The 20,794-nt window shown below is 42.0% G+C and overlaps 1 protein-coding gene across 5 annotated transcripts in view; it reads right to left on the reverse strand.

Moving 5' to 3' along the window:
- Nucleotides 1-281: 281 nt before the first annotated feature.
- Nucleotides 282-20,794, reverse strand: part of LOC140486350 (E3 ubiquitin-protein ligase DZIP3-like) — a 157,186-nt gene continuing 136,673 nt past the window's right edge. For 2 of the 5 annotated variants that reach the window (XM_072585361.1, XM_072585359.1), the window contains exon 31: nt 5,896-8,456. In XM_072585361.1, coding sequence (XP_072441462.1) covers nt 8,271-8,456 — 186 coding nt within the window. In that variant the 3' untranslated portion in view covers nt 5,896-8,270. Of the gene's footprint in view, nt 4,330-5,895; nt 8,457-13,809; nt 15,152-20,794 lie in introns of those variants that run through there. The other 3 variants (XM_072585360.1, XM_072585356.1, XM_072585362.1) reach the window with 3 other exon arrangements.

Here is a 20,794-nt window from a genome sequence, read left to right on the forward strand (position 1 = left end):
CAGCATGGAAGAGCTGCTTCATTCCTCAGTACAGAAAAATGAGGTGTCAAATAACTTTGCCAAACTTGACTATCTTCTCCATGTGGGGCGGACAAGTTCCATATGTTCACATTTGTTGTGTTAACACAGGGTGGGGAATCTTCTTCCTACTGCAGGGGGTCAGTGGCACATGGACATAATCAATTAAGAGCTGCACACAAAAAAATTACTTTAATTTTTAACGTAGAAAACTGAAACATTGAATTCATCTATTGTTTTAATTTGATGGCATAGCTTTAGTGCTGAAGGAGAGCTGCACTATCAGAGTCAGTATTGAGGTAGCATGCCGTTGTGGGGTTGGTAGTGAGGAAAGTTTGAACAATGGAGGTGTCATCTTTAGGGGGAAATGTTAAAACAAAGTCCCACCTGTCTGTCCAGATGGAGAAGAACAAGGCAGTTATCCTGGGTGTACAGATCAATATTTATTGCTCAATCAAAATCACAAAAATAAATTATTGCATTAGTATCACATTGTTAACTACATTAAATATTTTTTTAAAATGTTAGTAGAATGTAAATGTTAATCTGTGATGCCATCACAACAGAAGCAGCAGCAGAATAACTGATTATGAAAGCAGTCGCAGACTTTGAGGCAGAGAGCAGACACAATGAAAATCCTCCTGCAGATGTGAAAGAACCATTGGAAGCAGGGAATGTGACTGAATGTGAAGTAGAGAGTTGCAGGATAGAATAAAGTATACAGGAGGTGTGAAGGGAACTCTACCTTAGAAGTGCTGATCAGCTCATTTGCTTGGTCACTCACTTAAACCAGTTTCTGTTGGCATTTGGGCAGTCATTTGGTCGTACAGCACTGGAATCAACCCTTCGGTTCAACTTGTCCATGCTGACCAAGTTTCCCAAACTAAACTAGTCTCATTTGCCTGTGTTTGGCCCATATTCCTCTAAATCTTTCCATTTTGTGTGCCAATCCAAATGTCTTTTAAATGTTGTAACTCTACCTGTATCTGCCACTTCCTCTGGCAGTTTATTCCACATATGAACCATGCTCTGTGTGAAAAAAATGCCCCTCTGGTCCCTTCTAAATCTTTGTCCTCTCACCTTAAAATTAATACCCTCTACACTTTTGAATTCCTCCACTCAGGGGAAAAGACCTTTGCTATTCACCATATCTGTGCCCCTCTTTATTCTATAAATCTTTATAAGGTCACTCCTCAACCTCCTATGCTCCACCAAGAAAAGTCCCAGCCTATCCTTATAACTGAAACCCTCCAGTCCCAGCAATTCCCTTGTAAATCTTTTCTGAACCCTCTCCAATGTAATAATGTCCTTCTATAGCAGGGCAACCAGAACTGTACATTTACAGTGGCTTTTACATTTTCTACCTTCTGTCTGCCTGCTTATTTCATGACACCAGATAGGAACTGCGATTTGTGCTGCTGCTAATTTGTTCAGACAGCACCTCAATCCCTGCATGCATAAACCTGAAGTTGCTTTATAGCTGTTACATAATTTTGTTGGAAACCAAGATCCATATCCCACATTAGCTTCATCTGTAATGTTTCCACTAACCACTTGCCCCAGGATCTTGGTGAGGGTTGACGGACCAGATTAAATTTAGCAATGGGCCAGAATAAGTCTAGGAATGGGTCACATTAACAATGTAATGCTAGTTGCTCTTAATTCTTATTTCTGAATAACTGGTGAATGTAGTATTTACAATGACTAAAGTTTCCCTTTGAAACATAAAAAGGGTCTCATGTGACAGCTTATGATTTTTTTAAAAAGCCATGAGCAAATGGAAAATGCATGGTTAAAGATTGACATTTCCATTCATACATGTTTTGCCTTTAATCTTGTTATGTATGTTGGCTTGTCAAAGTGTACTTATGGTTAATTTCTTTTCAAAGGATAAATTTAACTGACAAAGATAAAATTTATGAAACGTTGCTGACACGCGATTTTCTCCAGTGACAATTGAATCTTATATGATACCAACTCATATGACCCAATGGAGTCAACTTATGAATCAATTTTGTTTGACAGATGGAATAATAAGAAAATGGTAACTTTCAGGTAAATATTCTAATTCACTACAATTACTTTTACATATTTGCTTCTGCCTTTATGTGAGAAATAGACTTGAGTGTTATATAACATCTTGGAATTTGAGATGATATGGATTGAATTAAAAGTTACTAAGTATAGTGAATAAAAAAAGAGCAAATTTGTGAAATCTGGAGAAGAAATGTCAAATGAATCTTTTTCATACAGAGAGGAATAATTCTGGTTAGTTGCTTGATCTATTGCTCTGGTAGTCAGTCATTCTTAAAGTAGAATGGTCAAAAATAAAAGAAAATTGGGAAGATGAAAGTTAGTGAAGTTACTCGGACAACATTTAGGAGCAGCAGTAACACCACACATTTGGAAGCAAAACTTTAAGAAGTAGATGACACACAAGCTAAATTATCATTGAGGATAAATATGGGGAAGCAAACATTACTGAAGGGACATAAATTGGTTGCACCTTCTTTGCATTACTTTCTTTTGGATTTGTTGGCAAAGTGAATTTTGTCTTCATTGTCTTAGATCTAAAGATGGTAATGAAGGTAAACAAATTTTGCCTCATTTGTGGGTATGGATTGCCTGTAGGGGGCATATTTTGTTGTAACAAGTGATCTATTGGATCTACCTGATTCTCTGGGCCTTGAACTCAGATGGAGTTCTCATAGCGTAACCTGAGGAAATTGGCCTTTGTAACTTTTCATATTCACAGTGCATCTACGGGAGAAAATGTATCCTTCGGGTACTGGCACAAGTTGTTGACATGCATACATTGTGAACAGGACCAAAGAATCTAATGGGAAGCTGGTGGCTGGTGGTGATGCCACTGGCCCATTGGTTCCCAACTTTCTCAATATCAAGGTATAATTCAAAAAGACAAACAATTCCATGGCACACCCACTTTTTTCAGCTTAATTTCTTGCTCATAAGTGTCATATTTAATTAATTTACTATGGTTACTGCCTTACTAGAGAGGTAATGTAGTGTGTACAACAAGCTAAAGTAGGATTAAAAGCATTAATGTTTAAAAATTCACTGGAAAAAAGAAACCATCTTCAGCTATAAGCACACAGACACATTTTTAAAGTCTGCTCAACTCATCTGTTTTTAACTATTCACAAATAATGGATCAGAGCAAAACGCAAAGTGGAGTAAATTGTTGTTTACTGGGTTAGTATGAAACCTGGGCCTAACAATGTGAACCTTTTAATCCAAGGAGGAATAAATGAAAGGAAATCTTGCTCCACTGATAAGCATTCCCTCCTGTTGTTTTCACATATGTGCCAGTGTTGAAAATGCTAGCATGCAGAAGTATGTTACCTCAAATGACAAGAGTACTGTGAAAGCATGGCCAAGAGATTGTCATTTACTCAAGTACCACAGTCTGCTTTTGTGGTGAGTCAGAAGACAGTGAAATTAACAGATCACGTATCCAGTCAAAAACTTCCACTTTTGCTGAGGGGAAGTGGAGTTCCATCTTTTCTGGCAGTGTTTTGAACATGACATTGTGAATCTTGACAGTTGAATTTGCTGCTAGTGATACTGGTGGAAACATCTCAACTGAACCCCCTGCCACTGCCTCTTGCCAAAGACTCGGTTTTGACCAGGAACAGTAAAGTTTATTTGTGATGGTCAGAATTATCTTGTCCTTCCCCTGCATTTTAGAATTCAGCTCATTTAGGTGGCTGGAAATATTTGTAAAATATGCCAGCTTAGGCCACCAGTGATCATTAGATGGTAACTGTTTAGAAGTCAGTTCACATACTGTTGAAAACTGTGGCTCAGGAAAACAGGAGAGAATGTGATAAGCATTGCATCTTGGTGTGCAACTGTAAACTCTGATGCTTAGCCTCCACCTCTGCACACTAATTGGTGAATAAATGTGATTTCAATGGCTGTGGTTTTATGTAATTTGTGATTTTCATGACTTGCTCTAATACTGCAGCTAACTCTTGTGGCATCATTTTGACTATAACAGCTTCACAGTGGAGGATGCAGTGGGTGATCTGACTGTCAGGATTTGGCTCTTTCGCCCTACTGACAAACCTTTTGATTTTCTCTGACATGGAGACCACTCCATCAGTGTAAATGCTCCAACACATGGGCCAGGTAAATTTGTTTTCCCTCAAGCAGATATCAGTTAAGTGACATGTCACTTTGTCAGTCACATGATTTGGTAGCTCATTACAAGATTCGCCCCATGGAGTTCCCATCAACAGACTGAACTCTGGCCAGTAGCTGGCTGCTTGTGTCAGCGGATTCATCAATCTGAAAAACAAACATTCCACTAGGAGTTAACTTCTCTTGCAGTACCTCCCCAGTTGTCAGCTGAAATGTCATTAATAAACTGTAATATCAGGGAGAGGAACTCCTTTGCAGCATTAGATCCAAAGATCACACTATGATTTTACATACAGCTATGATTGAGATTCTGGCAAAGATATGGAGCATCTGTGATTTTGCTATAAACTCAGCCTTTACGTAACTAATACAAAACTAATCTGTTGAGGTTTACCTGATGCCCACATACACCCAATCACACATTAGGTGTACTTAATGTTTTGTTCTCACAAACGCTTGAAGTACTGAATATGCTTGTTTGCAAGAGATAAATGTTTCGTCTGTAAACAGTGCCATCGGAGTGTTTGCCAATTTCTCTCTTCAGATGAGACATTCAGGTAAGGGGCAAGCAGTATCTTCCATTGATGAAAATCCAAAGGGCAGGTAGCTCTCATTATACCATCTCTGAACAGGTCTTATTTTTTTTTGCTTTGGTTCAGATGTTTCATCAACTGAATTAGCAGAGGAATTGCCTCTTTTGTCAAAACAAAACGTATCAATTTCTTCTTAGAATCCATTCTAAGACTTACATCAGTTCCTTAACGAAAAGGAGTTCCAGAAAAAAACATTCACCATAAAATCAGTGCTAATGTGAAAAAGTGTTCAGGCAGGCAGGCCAATTGTTCAACAATAGAATTTGCTGGAGAAACTCAGCTGGTCTGGCAGCATCTGTGGAGAGAAATCACAGTTAATGTTTCAGTTCCATTGACCCTTCTTCAGAACTGATGGTTGCTAGAAAAAAGTTGGTGGAGATGTGATGGGGAAAGAAGAGGGTAGGGGTAAACAATAGATAAAGATGGAGCCCAAGAGAGAAAGAACAATAGTTGGGTAGACAAAGGAACAATTCCAATAGTTGTACACTTTTTTTACCAAGCACGCTCAGTTTCTTTTCATCCTAGAAATATAACTCTCAATCATTGCACGTGCTCAGACCAAATATTTGGGCCTGTGCATGAGCAAATAGGCTCTTTACAAGTGGATTCCCCATCTTCTGTAGGTCGACAGTGATTGATGCCCATGCACCCGTGGGGTCAAGAGTCTATGTCAAACGATATTGCTCCCTGCGAATTTCACAGCACATTTCTCACTTTGCTGTGACACATTGAAAATCTCTGATCTAGCAAACCGCAAGACAAGTGTTCTGGGGACAAGGGTTCAAATCCTACGATGGTGAAATTTGAATTCAATTAAAAACAACTTACAGTAACCATGTAAAGATTGTCATTTTTAAAAGGAAAATTGCCATTCTTACTTGATCTCACCTACATGTTCCCCCCCCCAACCCACCGCAGACCCACAACAATGTGATTGGTTTTAACTGCCTTCTGCACAATTAGGGATAGGCAATCCATGCTGGCCTAGCCAGTGACATCATCACTTCATGAGAGATAAACAAAGACAGTAACAACATTGAATCTTTGAGAAATAATTACGTTTGCACCAATGGAACCATTTAGGATACTGATTCAAGAATCAATAAAGATTGGAGTCTGAAATTAGAAAAAAAATTTTAGCCGGTAAATAGTGTAATGTGACTAATTAAGATTTTTTTGTGACCAGGTGATACTGGGTAAACCAGCTCCCTGTTTCTCAGCTACTTCAGTTGGTTACAACAAAAGGTGTAACTTCTTTTTAGCGTGAGGCTGTACCTCTTTCCAATGAAAATGTAGTTTAGTATTTTCATAATAAGCATTATGTTGCCATATACAAGTTTCCTTATTTGAAAGAAAGAATTTATTACCTGTTAACAATGAGTAAATAATGGAGATGTGGCATCAAGTAGGCAACTTCAAGAAGTCTCTTGGTCCCAAAAATATACTCACTTATAGAAAGTTAAAAAGGGGATAGTGTCAAGTACAGAGGTCTATAAATGAATATTTACAGTTTCAAGTCCTCTGGGGTAATTGTGGTCCAAAGTTGTTTTTTTTATTTCAAGAACATCGTTTATTCATAAAAAGCCTTTATATGCATACACTCACTGAAACAATTCGATTTTACAATCTTCGCATATGACAAACAAACAAACGTTGGAGTTTGACTCTTCTGAGAGTTCCCACAAACAAACCCAAGGCATTTCCTACTTGTACAAGGTTATAATTACATTTATTTGAGGCAACAGGAGGGCCCAATGACTTAACGGATCCCAGTTAACGACGGCAGAAAGACCTTGGACGGTGGACTTGCCCCACTGCAACTTAGTGGCACGAACCTTTAGTGCATTTTTGGTGCATAGTCCTGGATCTTGGAATGGGCAACATTTGGTTAGGGTTGAGTCCCAGAAGCAAGTCATGTGTCAGAGCCCAGAGAGGGAGTGGAGTGAGCATGGGCCAAGTCCTGGAGGCAGATTGTGGGTTGGAGCCCGGAGTGGGTTGGAAACCGAGCGAGCGCAGACCAGGCAGGGAGCTGAGTCATGGGTCGGAGCAGAGAGCAGAGCAAGTGCAGGCCGAGCTGGGAGGTGAGTCATGGCTTGGAGCCTGGAGTGAGTGCGGGCTGGGCTGGGAGCTGAGTCGCGGGTCGGAGCAGGGCCCAGAGCGGGTGCAGGCTGAGCTCGGAGCTGAGATGTGGGTCGCAGCCTGGAGCGGGGAGTAGAGTGAGTGCAGACCGGCTGGGTGAATGGCCCCTGGACAGAGTCCAGCAAGTGGAGGCAGCTTGTGTTCTGAAGCCCAGTGAGCACGGACTCAGTGGAAAAAGGACTATAACTTGAGTAGTTTAAAGACACTTTTTATCCTCATTCTGGACTATTTAAACTCCGTATTTTTTTAAACTAATTCAATTCTGCAACAACACTTCAAGTGTCTGTACCTAGGTACTCTGTACCTAAGATGGTGCCAGGAGGCAACATTACAAACTTTTCACTGAACTCATTCACATGCACAGGACAATAAAGGCAATTCCAATTCCACTGTAACAAACCGTACCAGGTTAAAGTTTGTGGATAGGGCATGCAATCTTAATGTTAAAGTTTGCAAACATTTTTCATGTTTGTACCTTCACTTGTTTATCATGGAGTAATAGATGCTGGTCTTCATGCCATAATAAATTATGTTTGAATGTAACAAAAGTGAAATTATAACTGATTTAAGTTCCTGGAATTAGAATTTAAAAAGATTTTTGAAGTTTAGTGCCACCTAAAATTTAAGACATTAGGTAAACACTGTATGCTGCCGAGCAGTGGGGTGCACGTGGACTGGGGCTGAAGGTTCTTGTCCCATTCCCACTCTGCCTTCAGACCTGAGAACAAGTGTGTGACGGCAGTGGAGTGCAGGTTCTGTCGACACTCCAATAGCCCCTGATGGTGTCCTTGCATGGCAGCCACTGACCTGTGCCTGGAGACAGTCAAACGGTAGCAGAACCAGCTACACTGCTGCAGTATTTGGGTGATAATGGGTAGCGAATCAATTCAGTGGCTGCATTATCCCAGCTTCTCAGTCAATGAGTGACTCCTATACGCCAGCCACACTCTGCTTTTCATTCCTGTGCATCTGCATCAAGTCCCTCCTGGCTGAGACCACAGGATCATCTCTTACCATGGACTCAGCAGGAGCATGGTCCCCAGGGATCCTCCGACTGCGAGTAGTCTGGATGTTTCTCCCTCACTCATTTATGGAGCGGCAGCTGTGTGGAACTCATTAGGTGACCTCTCAGAGCCCAGCAATAGTTCCTCATTTGTGTACTGGGAGGGAGGGGGGCTGTTCACGATACAGTGTCCCCTCCAATGAATCTGCGCTGTCATCTGGGGAAGGTCAAGAATCTGTTGCCTGTGGGAGCGTTCCTTTGGAATGTGGGTACACGTAAGACCAAAGGGGCAGAAGGCATTCAACCACTGGCATTTGCCACCTGGGTATTGTCACCATTGCAGTGGGATGTAACTAGTGTTCCCTCCTTGAATGTTGGGACACTGATGTCTCTACATTCCTGCCGGAGCAGTCCCTGTTTTCGACCAGAACAAGAATCCTTTCCTCGCAGAGGCAATTAATGCACCAACACAAGTCTGCAACCTCCCCCATAATCCCAACTGTATGATGTTGCTCAATTCTGTTGTGGAATGTCTTCTCCTATAAACGGATCAAATGAGTAAGATGCAAGTGGATGGCATGGCTATTAGTGCTGGTGCATGTGGGAGAAATGTGGTGAGGTGAACTGAGGAGGCAGCATGTAGGGCATGTAGGATTTGTGGTGAGGGCGGATGGTGGGGTAACGAGACTGAGTCAGGGAAGATGTTGCAAGCTGTGTCAGCTTTGGTAGGAGGTGGGTACAGTGGCACACATAAGTGTAATTTAGCAGATAGCTGAGTACTGCACTTACCCTGGTGAAGCTGAGAAGATCATTGACCTTCTTCCTGCACAGCTGCCCAGTCCTCCTCACACTGCAGATGGCATTGATCTGGGTGGTGATGTCTGACCATGGAATAGTGGCCACCTCTGCTGATCCTCTGGTTAGAGGACTGCTCACGTCCCATCCATCTATCCACAAGGACCTCCAGGTCCCTCTCAGGGACACTGCTGCCAGCCTCCCCTTTCCCACCACTTCTCCTGAGGGGCACAGTTTGCAAATGGCACCACTTCTGTAGGTGCTCAGTGGTTTTTGAAAGATGATGCAGCCCCAAGGCATGCTGGTCTCACAGAGGACCTGTGCTGAGCGGCACATTATTCCAGAAGTAGCGCGTGGTAGGATGGACAGAGGTAGGGTGTGTTTCTGGTCCAAGAGGGCTAAAATGACAATTAATGTGCCATATTTGGTAAGACATGACGAGGAAACATGCTGAACCACATGTTGTGAATCACTGCACCAAGCTCAATGCAACTCACACTCAGCCAAATGTTGGTAAGATTTGGCCCAAAGAAACTGCCCTACTTCTAAACTTTCATTATGAATATCCAAATCTTCAGTAGCTCTCTTTTATCAGAAACGTGAGCAAATCTGCAATTTGCTGCCCACATAAACAGCAAAGAAAAAGCTTTTTTTTAACTGAGCTAGCTTGCCACAGGATATGAACTGGTTGTTTATCAAGTAAAGGCCGTATAGCAGTTATCTAATCGAAGTGACAAATCTGTTTGGTTAATATTGAGGAGAGTTATGAGTGGTGCTTGTAGATTGTTTTGCATGGTTAATGGGCTAAATAAAACGGGAAGTTAAAACCAATGATAAGTTAAGAAGAACAAAGTAAACAGGAAATGTTAAGTGGTCAGCTGGTAGAAGTCTGAAATGACGACTTTCAAACACAAAAATCACTGCACTTGATAACACGAATTAAAATTGCATTTTATATTTTTGATAATTACCAATGTAGATTTAAAAATTCAAAATGTAACTCTTCTATAAATCAAGCAGAAAAATTCCCATATCTAAACTAGTGTGCAGCTAAAGCAGTAATCAACAATGTCCCTCACATTAATGAAAATGTTTGACCAGAGTATTTAAAGGAAACGCACCTCATTTGGAATATAAAGGATTGCATTTGTTAGTGGGCGTTACATATGAATGTATGAATTTTGTAGGAGTTTGAATAAAAAACAGAAGCAAGCCATTTGGCTCCTTTGGAGGACTGTACTGTTCAATCTGATCATGACTCATCTGTTTGTGTTTGGAATTTCACATTCTCATCAGGATAAATCCAACCAAGCAAATTCCCACACTATCAGTCTACTCTCGAAATCATCAATAAAGTAGATTCAGTCACAACATTTAAAAGTCATTTTGAACTGGAGGCCGTGACCAGTAGTGTTCAACAAGCATTGTTGCTGGGTCCACTGTTGTTTCTCATTTATATAAATGTATTGCATGAGAGTATAGGAAGCATGGTTACTAAGATTGTGGATGACATCAAAATTGGTAGTTAGTAGACAGTGAGGAAGGTAAATTACAAAGGGATCTCAGTTAATTGGGCCAATGGGCCAAGGAGTGGTAGATGGAGTTTAACTTTGATAAATGTGAGATGTTGCATTTTGTTAAGACAAGCAGAGTAGGACTTACACAGTTAAGTGGTAGGGCTCTGCAGGGCATTGGAGAAGAGAGACCTAGGTTTCAGGTACATAATTCATTGAAAGTTGTGTCACAGGAAGACAGAGTGGTAAAGAAGGTGTTTGGCACACTTGCCTTCACTGCTCAGACCATCGAGTTTAGAAGTTGGGACGTCACGTTGCGGTTATACAGGACGTTGGTAATGCCACTTTTGGAATATTGTGTAAAGTTCTGGTTGCCCTGCTTTAGGAAGGATGTTATTACATTGGAGAGAGTGCAGAAAAGATTTACCAAAATGTTGCCTGGACTGGAGGGTTTGAGTTATAAGGAGAGGTTGGCTAAAGTTGGGACTTTTTGGACTGGAGCATAGAAGATTGAAGGGTGACGTTATAGAGGTCCATAAAATCACGAAGGGCATAGATAGGATGACTTGCAAAGATATTTTGCCTATGGTTGGAATTTCAAAACTAGAGAGCATAATTTTAAGGTGAGAGGAGAAAGATTTAAAAGGGACCTGAAGGGCAACGTTTTCACATAGAGGTTGGCTTGTGTATGAAATCAACTGCTAGAGCAAGTGGTAGATTCAGTCACAACACTTAAAAGTCATTTAAACAGGCCCATGAATATGAAAGGTATAGATGGATATGGGCTAAATGCAGGCAAATGGGACTAGTTTAGTTTGGGAAACTTGGTTGCCATTGACGAGTTGGACTGAAGGATCTGTTTCTGTGCTGTTTGATTCTATGACTCTACTTCACTCATTAAACATGTGTTGGTGATAAGTCTTCCAAGGCACATATAGAAAAGATCATGTAGTAGCTATCATATTTATGGTTGAGCAGTAAATGAGCATGTCAATACATAACTACCTATAATTAAGATAGATTAGATTAGATTACTTACAGTGTGGGAACGGGCCGTTCGGCCCTACAAGATTTCACATAGGTCTTAAGTATTTTAGGTTAAAGTTAGCACATTATGGGATCTTGTTCGAATATATATGCTCTATTACAGATTGGAAAATTCTGAATTCTTCCCTGTGTTGCTGGAGGCTGCATGGGGAATGAAAAACCAGGTAGGTAACCGTCTTCTAATCTTCATCTATGTTGATAATCATTTATAGGTGTCAATGCAGCTTTTATCATCATATCAACGTTTTACATAAGTTCTACCTACCTCAAATAGCAGATGATATGAAGTTCCTCTCACCACTGATTCTTATCTATGACAGACATCAACCACTTTATATAATTTTGCACTAATTACATATTCCACTAACTGACTTTTCAGGTTGTCAGGCAACAGAAACTAATTTTAAATTCTCTTCCACCCCTAAAAGAAATGTGTAAGTTTATATCATGAAAGTGGTGGAGAGCTTAAAATTCTAGTAACCCACAATACTTGTCAAGTACTTTGCTGCTACTAATTCCCCTTTGTTTATGTTATGTCTATGGCTTGTCAAATGATCGGTGGTAGAGGATGGGCAATTAGTGCATTTAAACAGAAGAAGCACAACAAGTATGACCTAAATTACTAATCAGGCATAATTACTAGAACTCTTAGAAGTTGTACAAAGTGCAACTCTCTGAAGGCTAGTGCAGAAATGATCTGTCTCCACTCAAAGTATGTGGCATCATCAGACTGGTTGCAGCTAATGCGACTTCAACATTAATCCTTTCAGAAATATTACCTTACATAACATAAGCAACACAACACAGACATGCTCAGTTTCAACAGAGGGTCTAGGTTGGTGGCCATTCAATCTCTGGGTCTGATAGACTTTCAAAATATAATGTCAATCACATAATGTGCATTCTTTAGGACAGCAGTTCTTGTGTATTTATCCCTCAGCTTTCCCTGAACATGGAAAGGAGAGCAGCCAGGGCTAAACTGTCCAGGCATCAGCAGGAGATCAACAGGACTAACTTCAGATGTAGGTGCCAAGAATTTAGATTCATTTTGGTCTCATGAGGCTTAATCCTACAGTCATCCCATGGTCCTGTCTTTGAGCAAAATAAACGCAGTGTGTCAAAATTTACATCCACACGTGAAAGTAATCTAGTGAATAACAGTGATGTCAGTTGCTGCTCTAGTGTTGAAAATGTTTCAGAGATTTAATTGTCTGACATGAAGTAGCACTGCCAAGACGTTGTGGAGAAGGTTTTGGGCTTGGGGTAACCTTAGGCATGACCTTGTTCACGCCATATAACTATCAGGAGCTGCCCTGAAGTGGGTGGCCTTGACTCTGACAGCAGGCAATGAGTTGTCCTCATGTTCTGCTACCTCTATATTCCCCTTTATTTCCTTGGGTGATGTCTTCCCTGTGCCAGCCATTGGAAGCAAAGTTATATAAATACAGCATAATGGTGCAGGGCTTCTTCAGATCCAATTGCAACTGGGTGGATAAGGAATAGAAGATCAACAAATGCGAGGATTTTTCCTATGCTTCCTACGTGCTTCCAAAAGATAGGTTCAACCTAAGTTCAAGGTCCATAAGTCAAAGTCACCATCTCCTTTTACAAATGTGATACATACCACAACATATTTCAAATTATTCATATACTACATCCCAAATTTTCTAAAGATTTATCTAGTTTTAATTTACTTGTTTCGATGCTAATAAGGTATGCTGCCTCTTGAGGATAATGTTAAAAGTAAAAATTAAACCAGGAAATATCTCTATCATGTACATGTATTATTTTAAGAATGAGAAAGCTCAACTGTGTAAGATGCTTCTAAAATGTATAATTGGGTTTAAAGGTGATTTCGCTCCTTCAGAGCTGCAGAAAGCCTTGACTTACAGTTAGTTAATGTAGCAATTAACCTCTCAAGGAAATAGAGTATTTGGAGTGCTAATTCTGTGAGCTGTGCTTCATAGGATAATATTGGCAATACAGATAGTAAAGTGGATGTTCAGTTTTTCTGATGCTGTGAACGCTAGTTTCCAGTAAATACAAAACAGGCTTGTTATTCAGGATCATTCAGTTTTTTAAAATTAGTTTTCTTACAGTGTGGAAACAGGTCCTTCGGCCCAACAAGTTCACACCGACCCGCTGAAGCACAACCCACCCAGACCCATTCCCCTACATTTACCACTTCGCCTAACACTACGGGCAATTTAGCATGGCCAATTCACCTAACCTGCACATTTTTGGACTGTGGGAGGAAACTGGAGCACCCGGAGGAAACCCACACAGACATGGGGAGAATGTGCAGACTCCACACAGTCAGTCACCCGAGGCGGGAATTAAACCCAGGTCCCTGGTGCTATGAGGTAGCAGTGCTAACCACTGTGCCACCGTGCTGCCCACTTCGCACTCCCCTGGAAGTCATTATACAATTGTTACAATCTCGATAGATACTAGAATGGATAGATACTAGAATTTATTTTTTTGACTAGAAAGAAACCCCAAATTAAAAAGAACAAATCCACGATATTCCACGGTATAAAACAAAAGATTTTTTTACTACACGAGAATCAAAAAATGTAAATATAAATACTATTTTGAATAATCTCCTGCACTCTAAAACCCAAAGTCAATATTAGTTAAACATGAATTAATAGGCAAATTATGGTTAATTGTAAAGTATTACTGGCACATTAAATGGCAGATACAACTAAGGCAGAACTTATGAATTGTCTCAGCAATCTCCTCAGGATATAGATCATCAAACCCAGTCATAGAGTCAGTCAAAATTCTGTCTTCCCTCAGAAGAATTTTCAGCTCCTCTTCTTCAGAACGTTCTCTGCTCCCAGCCAAACGCAGTGCATGACCAGCCTAAGGTTGACGGCTTTGGAGTAAACCAAAAACCCACACCTCCATCAGTGTGCCTCAACTCAGTCTGGATCATGTGCATACAACAATGTTATCTTCAACTAACAGAAACAGTGGTAGCAACTGTGTTTTCCTGCTCTGTGGTTGGTCAGTTAAATGAAACTCACCAAAAACTGCCACGTCTGTGAGATCTCATTCATACTATAAATACATTTGTTTGGTTTCCATCATTACCTTTTGCATCAGTTAAGAAGTTTCAAAAGTACTTACTTAGCAAAACATTCAAATTAGCAGAAAGAATGACATGAGTCTAAGGGCAGGGAGACTCCCAAACAGAAGGTAACTTGGGATTCCACCCAAAGGCTAGATGAGAAGGGACTGTACCCTCCAACAGTATGAAGTGAGTTTTTCCCATTAGTTGTCCACACTACTACAGCAGTTAACTTGCTGTTAGGTTGGTCTGATTTTAAACAGCATTTCATCTATCACCACGTGTTGTCTTTTACAACAGTCTATTTCCGAAAATACTCTCAGTTGTGAAATTCATGAACACATTACTAATGTTTCCACACATATCTCTACACACATCTTCAAGGAGATCCCTTCATTATTGGTCAGACACCTATGGGGCATCAAGGACAGATCCCTATGCATTTCTCTCCAGCTTAATCTACCGTCATCCTTTTCTTCTTGCATTATTAACACAGAAAGACTAAATCCGGTTGTAATGTCCACAAGGTGTAAAGTAAAAAATATTTCCATCTTTTCCCCATGATGTTCTATGTCTTAAACTTACGGTAACGATCTCATTGAAGTCTCAAGCTGAGAGAAGGCTAGCAACAGAATGCAACTCTGTTTGTGGGTGTTGGGATGATTGCTCTTGTAGTTGAGAATCTGGTCTGTGTGTGTTGCTTTCCTGTAGACACTCATCTGCAGCTCTCCATTACCTGTTCATTCCACTGTGACATCTAGGAAGGGGAGTCTGTTGTTGTTCTCTTCTGAAACGGAACAAACTAGAAGAAATCCACAAACACATTAACAACATCCTTACTGATATAAAGTTCACCAGAGAGGAAGAGAACAATAACAGACTCCCTTTCCTATACGTCACAGTGGAACGAACAGCCAATGGAGAGCTGCAGACAAGTGTCTACGGGAAAGCCACACACATGGACCAGATACTTAAGTACAGGAGCAATCATCCCAACACCCACAAAGAGAGCTGCATCAGGACATTATTTCAACAGGCATTCAAACCGGAACTCATCAAACATACTGATTTGGACCTCATTTATCAACCTCTCAGAAAAAGAACCCACACAACAGACCAAGGCAGATAAATAGCAAGTGGGACAGAACACCAGCGCTTCAACGGAGACTCACTGATGATGTTACCGAGCATGGTGACAAAATGTCTCCAAACATAAGCACAAGTTGAAATTCCATCCTCCCTGAGATTTCATCATTCCTTACTATTGCATGAATTTAGATAAAATTTTATCCAATCTGTTCCTCAACATTAGACATGTAAATACTATCTAATACTGCACATTAAAATGACCAAAACAGTCTTTATCAGACAAAAGCATCTTGTGACTCCAAACCAGGGCAAAAAACAGATTTGTTTTTGGGCACTTCTTGAAATTTTCTCAAGGTCTATTTATACATAATTGGCAGCTACCGTTTGGCCTTCAGGTGCCCCCTCTTTATTCTTATTTATTAACTGGCTCAGATATATCTTATTAACAAGAATCATAAATCAATATTAACATTTATGTTGATTTATGGGACATATAGACTCAAAGAAACAGAATTAGAAAAATTTATTACTATCATCAATAATTATGAGTTCTCCGTTAAACTTAAAGTCACAATAAAGACAGAAAGTTTCAATTTTCTAAATGCCACAGTATTTAAATTTGACAGGCAGGAGGCTGGAAGAACACAGCAAGCCAGGCAGCATCAGGAGGTGGAGAAGTCGACTTTTCGGGTGTAACCCTTCTTCAGGACTGGGGGTGGGTGTAAGGTGAGCTGTAGATGAAGGGCTTGGCAGGGGCAGGGTGATGAGGTGGGGATAAGCGAAGACAGATACAGGTATGACCTGGTTGGTCAGTGGGAGGAATGAATCTGGTTGGTGGCTGGGAGGAGTGGAAGGGAGGGGGAGGGGCTGGGAAGGGAGTCAGAGGATGGGAAGGGATGTTATTTGAAATTGGAAAACTCAAGGTTAAGTCCTCTCTGGGCAGTGGGCTACCCAGGCAGAGGATGAGGTGTTGTTCCTCCAATTTGTGGTTTGGTTTGTTGTGGCAATGGAGGAGGGCAAGGATGGTCATGTCAGAAAGGGAGTGGGAAGGGGAATTAAAATGAGCGGTGGCTGGGAGGTCAGGTCAGCCCCAGCGGGCCTGGCTGAGATGTTTGGTGAACTGTTCCCTAAGTTCACATTTGGTCTCCCTGATGTAGAGAAGACCACATCGTGGACACTGGAGAACAGGCAGGTGAATCTCTGTCTCACCTGGAAGGACTGATGCCCTGGATGGAGGTGAGAGGGGTGGTGTGCCACCAGGGTTTGCATCTTTTATGGTTGCAGGGGAAGGTACCTGGTGATTCGGGAGGTTGGTGGGGAAGAGTGGCACTAACCAAGGACTGGTGGAGGGAACGGTCCTTGCAGAAGGCCTCCCCTTGAGGGAGGGGGAAGATGTTCTTGGTGATTGGGTCTAGTTGGAATTGGTTGAAGTGTTTAAGGATGATGCGTTGGATGCAGAGACTGGTGGGGTGGTAGGTGAGGACAAGGGGGACTCTGTTGTTATTACATTTGGGGGTTAATTAGAGGAATGGAACGGGGAATGGAGGTGGTGTGGTGGAGGGCTGTCTGGGTGACAGAGGGAGGATAAGGACGTTGTTCATAATAGGTGGACACCTGGGATGCTTGGTTGTGGAATAGCTCTTCATTCAAGCAGATGTGGTGGAGGTGGAGGAATTGGGAGAATGGGATGGAGTTCTTGCAGGATATTGGGTGGGAGAAGGTGGTATGGAAGGTTGTGGGTTTATAGTAAATGTATGTCTAGAGACTGTCACCGGAGATGGAAATGGAGAGGTCAGCAAAGGGGAGGGAGGTGTCCTAGATGGTCCAAGTGAATTTGAGGGCGGGGTGAAAGTTGTGTGTGAAGTTGATGAACTGCTTCAGTTCAACCTGGGTGCAGGACGCTGCACTGATGCAGTCATTGATGTAACAGCGGAAGAGTTGGGCAACAACGCCTGTGTAGGTACTGAAGAGGGACTGTTCAACATAGCTGACAAAGAGGCAGGTGTAGCTGGGTCCATGTGAGTGCCCATGGTCACCCCCTTAATTTGGAGTAAATGGGAGGAGTTAAAGGAAAAGTTATTAAGGGTGAGGACCAGTCCAGTGAGGCAGAGGAGGGTATTGGTGGAGAGGGACTGGATGGGTCTGTTAGAGAGGAAGATGTGGAGGGCTTGAAGGCCATCCTTGTGGGGTATGGACTTGTATAAGGTCTTCATGTCAATAGTGAAGATAAAGCGCTGGAGGCTGGGGAACTGAAAGTTACTGAAGAGATGAGGGTGTGGTTGGTGTCATAGATGTAGGTGGGAAGTGTATGAACCAAGGGGAAAGAAGATGGAGTCGAGGTAGGATGAGATGAGTTCGGTGGGGCAGGAGCAGGCGGAGACGATGGGTCGGCTGGGGTAGTGGATCTTGGGGAGCAGGTAGAACAGACAGAGCGGAGCTGGGGGACTATGAGATTGGAAGCATTGGAGGGAAGATCACTGGAGGCAATGAGGGCACGGACAGCGTGAGTAGTGTTGGCATGATGGGGGTCATGGTGGGCTCGTGGGCAAGGGGGAGGTTGGATGTGGTGTCGAGTTGGCATTTGGCCTCTGCGACATAGAGGTCCATTCTCCAGACTACTACTGGCTCGCCTTTGTCATCTGGTTTGTTGGTGAATGAGGTGTTGGTTTGGAGTGGAGTGCTGAACATTTGGAGGGGGTGCAGTTGGAGTCGGTGAAGGGGTGGAAAAACTGATGCTGTTTCCAATACTTGCAACTATCCCTAGAAACTATCCCCAGAAACTATCCCCAGAACGAGGCGTTGTTTTGGAGTGGAGTGCTGAACGTTTGGAGGGGGTGCAGTTGGAGTCGGTGAAGGGGTGGAAAAATTGATGCTGTCCCCAGTACTTGCAATGACCCTTTGGCACAAAAGGTAAAATCAAACACAGGGTCTGACAGGGGAGATGCCAGAGAGAGAGGGAGGTTCAGCAGCGACCTGCTTCTCTTCACAAAAGAAGGCAGCTTCACAATTGCCTGACTGCCTTCAGTGAATTGCCAGACTGCCCAGAAAACAAATCAAACCAGAGAAAAGCTGAGTTGAGATAACTGACCACTCCCCTTTCATTGCACAAGAGTCTTTTCTAAAAACGTGAAAGCCTTTTTCCTGAGGCAGTATCTGTTAGCAATAATCAAATTTGCCCTAAAACCCTTCAAACATAGACTTTTCGAGAACTGTGTCTTTTATGACTTCTCTGGGACAGAAGCTAAGGACAACATAACCTTGTTAAAGGAGCAGCATCATCACACCTCCCCCTTATTAAAAAAGAACCATCAATATTCAAAGATGGCTTCATTTTAAAACCTCCATAACACACATATACGTTACATTGACTATAAACATGCAAACATGCACTGCTATATTCTGCTTCAGTCTGTTGTACTCCTGCCACCGAAGCCTCCATTTCTTATTCGAGGCATGACAATGCATCGGCAATCACGTTTTCTCATCCTGCCGCATGGACAACTTTCAAATTGATTGGCTGTAACAACAAGCTCTATCAAAACAGTCTGGAATTTTTGTCATTAAATTTCTCCACAAACTTCAATGGGTTACAATCAGTGCATGTGATTGTCTCAGATATGTTACTAGTAACAAACATTGAAACACCAAGCTCAAAGTCTCCTTCTCAACTGTTAAATATTTCTACTGATTAATGTTCAATTTCCTGGAGAAATACCTGATAGGTGTTTCTATCTTCTCGTCATTCTCCTGCAAGAGCACAGTTCCGGCAACTACATCCCTTATATAAATACCCACATTGAGTGGCTTTGCATAATTAGGTGTGGTTAACACAGCTTTCAGGCTGTCAAATGCCTTCTGACAATCTGCTGTCCATTGAAACCTTCAATGGACTGTCCATTGAAACCTTCAATGGACTGTCCATTGCCTTTCTTTAGCAATTCAGTGAGTGGAGCAGCCACATTGCTAAAGTTTGGTATGAGATTTCGATAAAGTCTACCTCAATCCCAGGAATTGTAGTACTGCTGTTTCTGTCGATGGTATGGGAAATTCCCCAATTACCTTTGCTTTGCATTCCATGGGGCCATTTGTCCGTGTCCAACAACATAGCCCAAGAAGATGACTTAGGTTAAAAGTGATTTTGCCAAAGCCAAGTTTATCACCAAGCCTGCATTCTGAAATCGCTCAAACAAGTCTGATAAATGTTGCAAGGGTTTCTTCCATGTGTGACCAAAAATCACCAGGTCATCAGCATATATTGGGTAATTTATAAATTATCTTATTGGTTAGTCTCTGAAATGTGGCTTGTGCATTTTTAAACACAAAACATAGAACAGTACAGCCCCTTCAGCCCTTAATGTTGTGCTGACCTTTTATCCCACTCTAAGATCAAACTAACCTACATACCCTTCATTGTATTATTTTAGATTAAATTACATTACTTACAGTGTGGAAACAGGCCCTTCGGCCCAACAAGTCCACACCGACCTGCCGAAACGTACCCACCCAGACCCATTCCCCTACATTTACCCCTTCACCTAACACTACGGACAATTTAGCATGGCCAATTCACCTAACCTGCACATTTTTGGATTGTGGGAGGAAACCGGAGCACCCAGAGGAAACCCACGCAGACACAGGGAGAACGTGCAAACACCACACAGAGAGTCGCCTGAGGCGGGAATTGAGCCCAGGTCTCTGGCGCTGTGAGGCAGCTGTGCTAACCACTGTGCCACCGTGCCGCCCATTTTCCATGGGCCTATCTAAGAGTCACTTAAATGTCGTTAATGTCTCTGACTCTACTACCACTGCTGGCAGTGCACACCACTCTCTGTGTAAAGAACCTATCTCTGATATCACCCCTATACCTTCCCTCATCACCTTAAAATTCTGTCCCTCCGTGATAGACATTTCCCCCTGGGGAAAGGTCTCTGGCTATCCACTCTATTTATTGCCTCTCATCATCTTGTACACTTCTATCAAGTCACCTCTCAAACTTCTTTGTTCCAATGAGAAAAGCCTGAGCTCCTTCAAGCTTCCTTCATAAGACATGCTCTCCAATCCAGGCAGCATCCTGGTAAATCTCCTCTGCACCCTCTCTAAAGCTTCCACATCTTTCCTATAATGAGGCAACCAAAACTGAGGTCGAGAGTGTGGTGCTGGAAAAAGCGAAGCAATTCAGGTAGCATCTGAGGAGTAGGAGAATCAATGTTCCTGATGAAGGGCTTTTGCCTGAAACATCGATTCTCTTGCTGCTCAGATGCTGCCTGACCTGCTGTGCATTTTCAGCACCACACTCTTGACTCTGATCTCCAGCATCTGCAGTCCTCATTTTTGCCAACCAGAACTGAACACAATA

Source organism: Chiloscyllium punctatum, chromosome 15 (genome assembly GCF_047496795.1).
Source record: "Chiloscyllium punctatum isolate Juve2018m chromosome 15, sChiPun1.3, whole genome shotgun sequence".
NCBI lineage: Eukaryota > Metazoa > Chordata > Chondrichthyes > Orectolobiformes > Hemiscylliidae > Chiloscyllium > Chiloscyllium punctatum.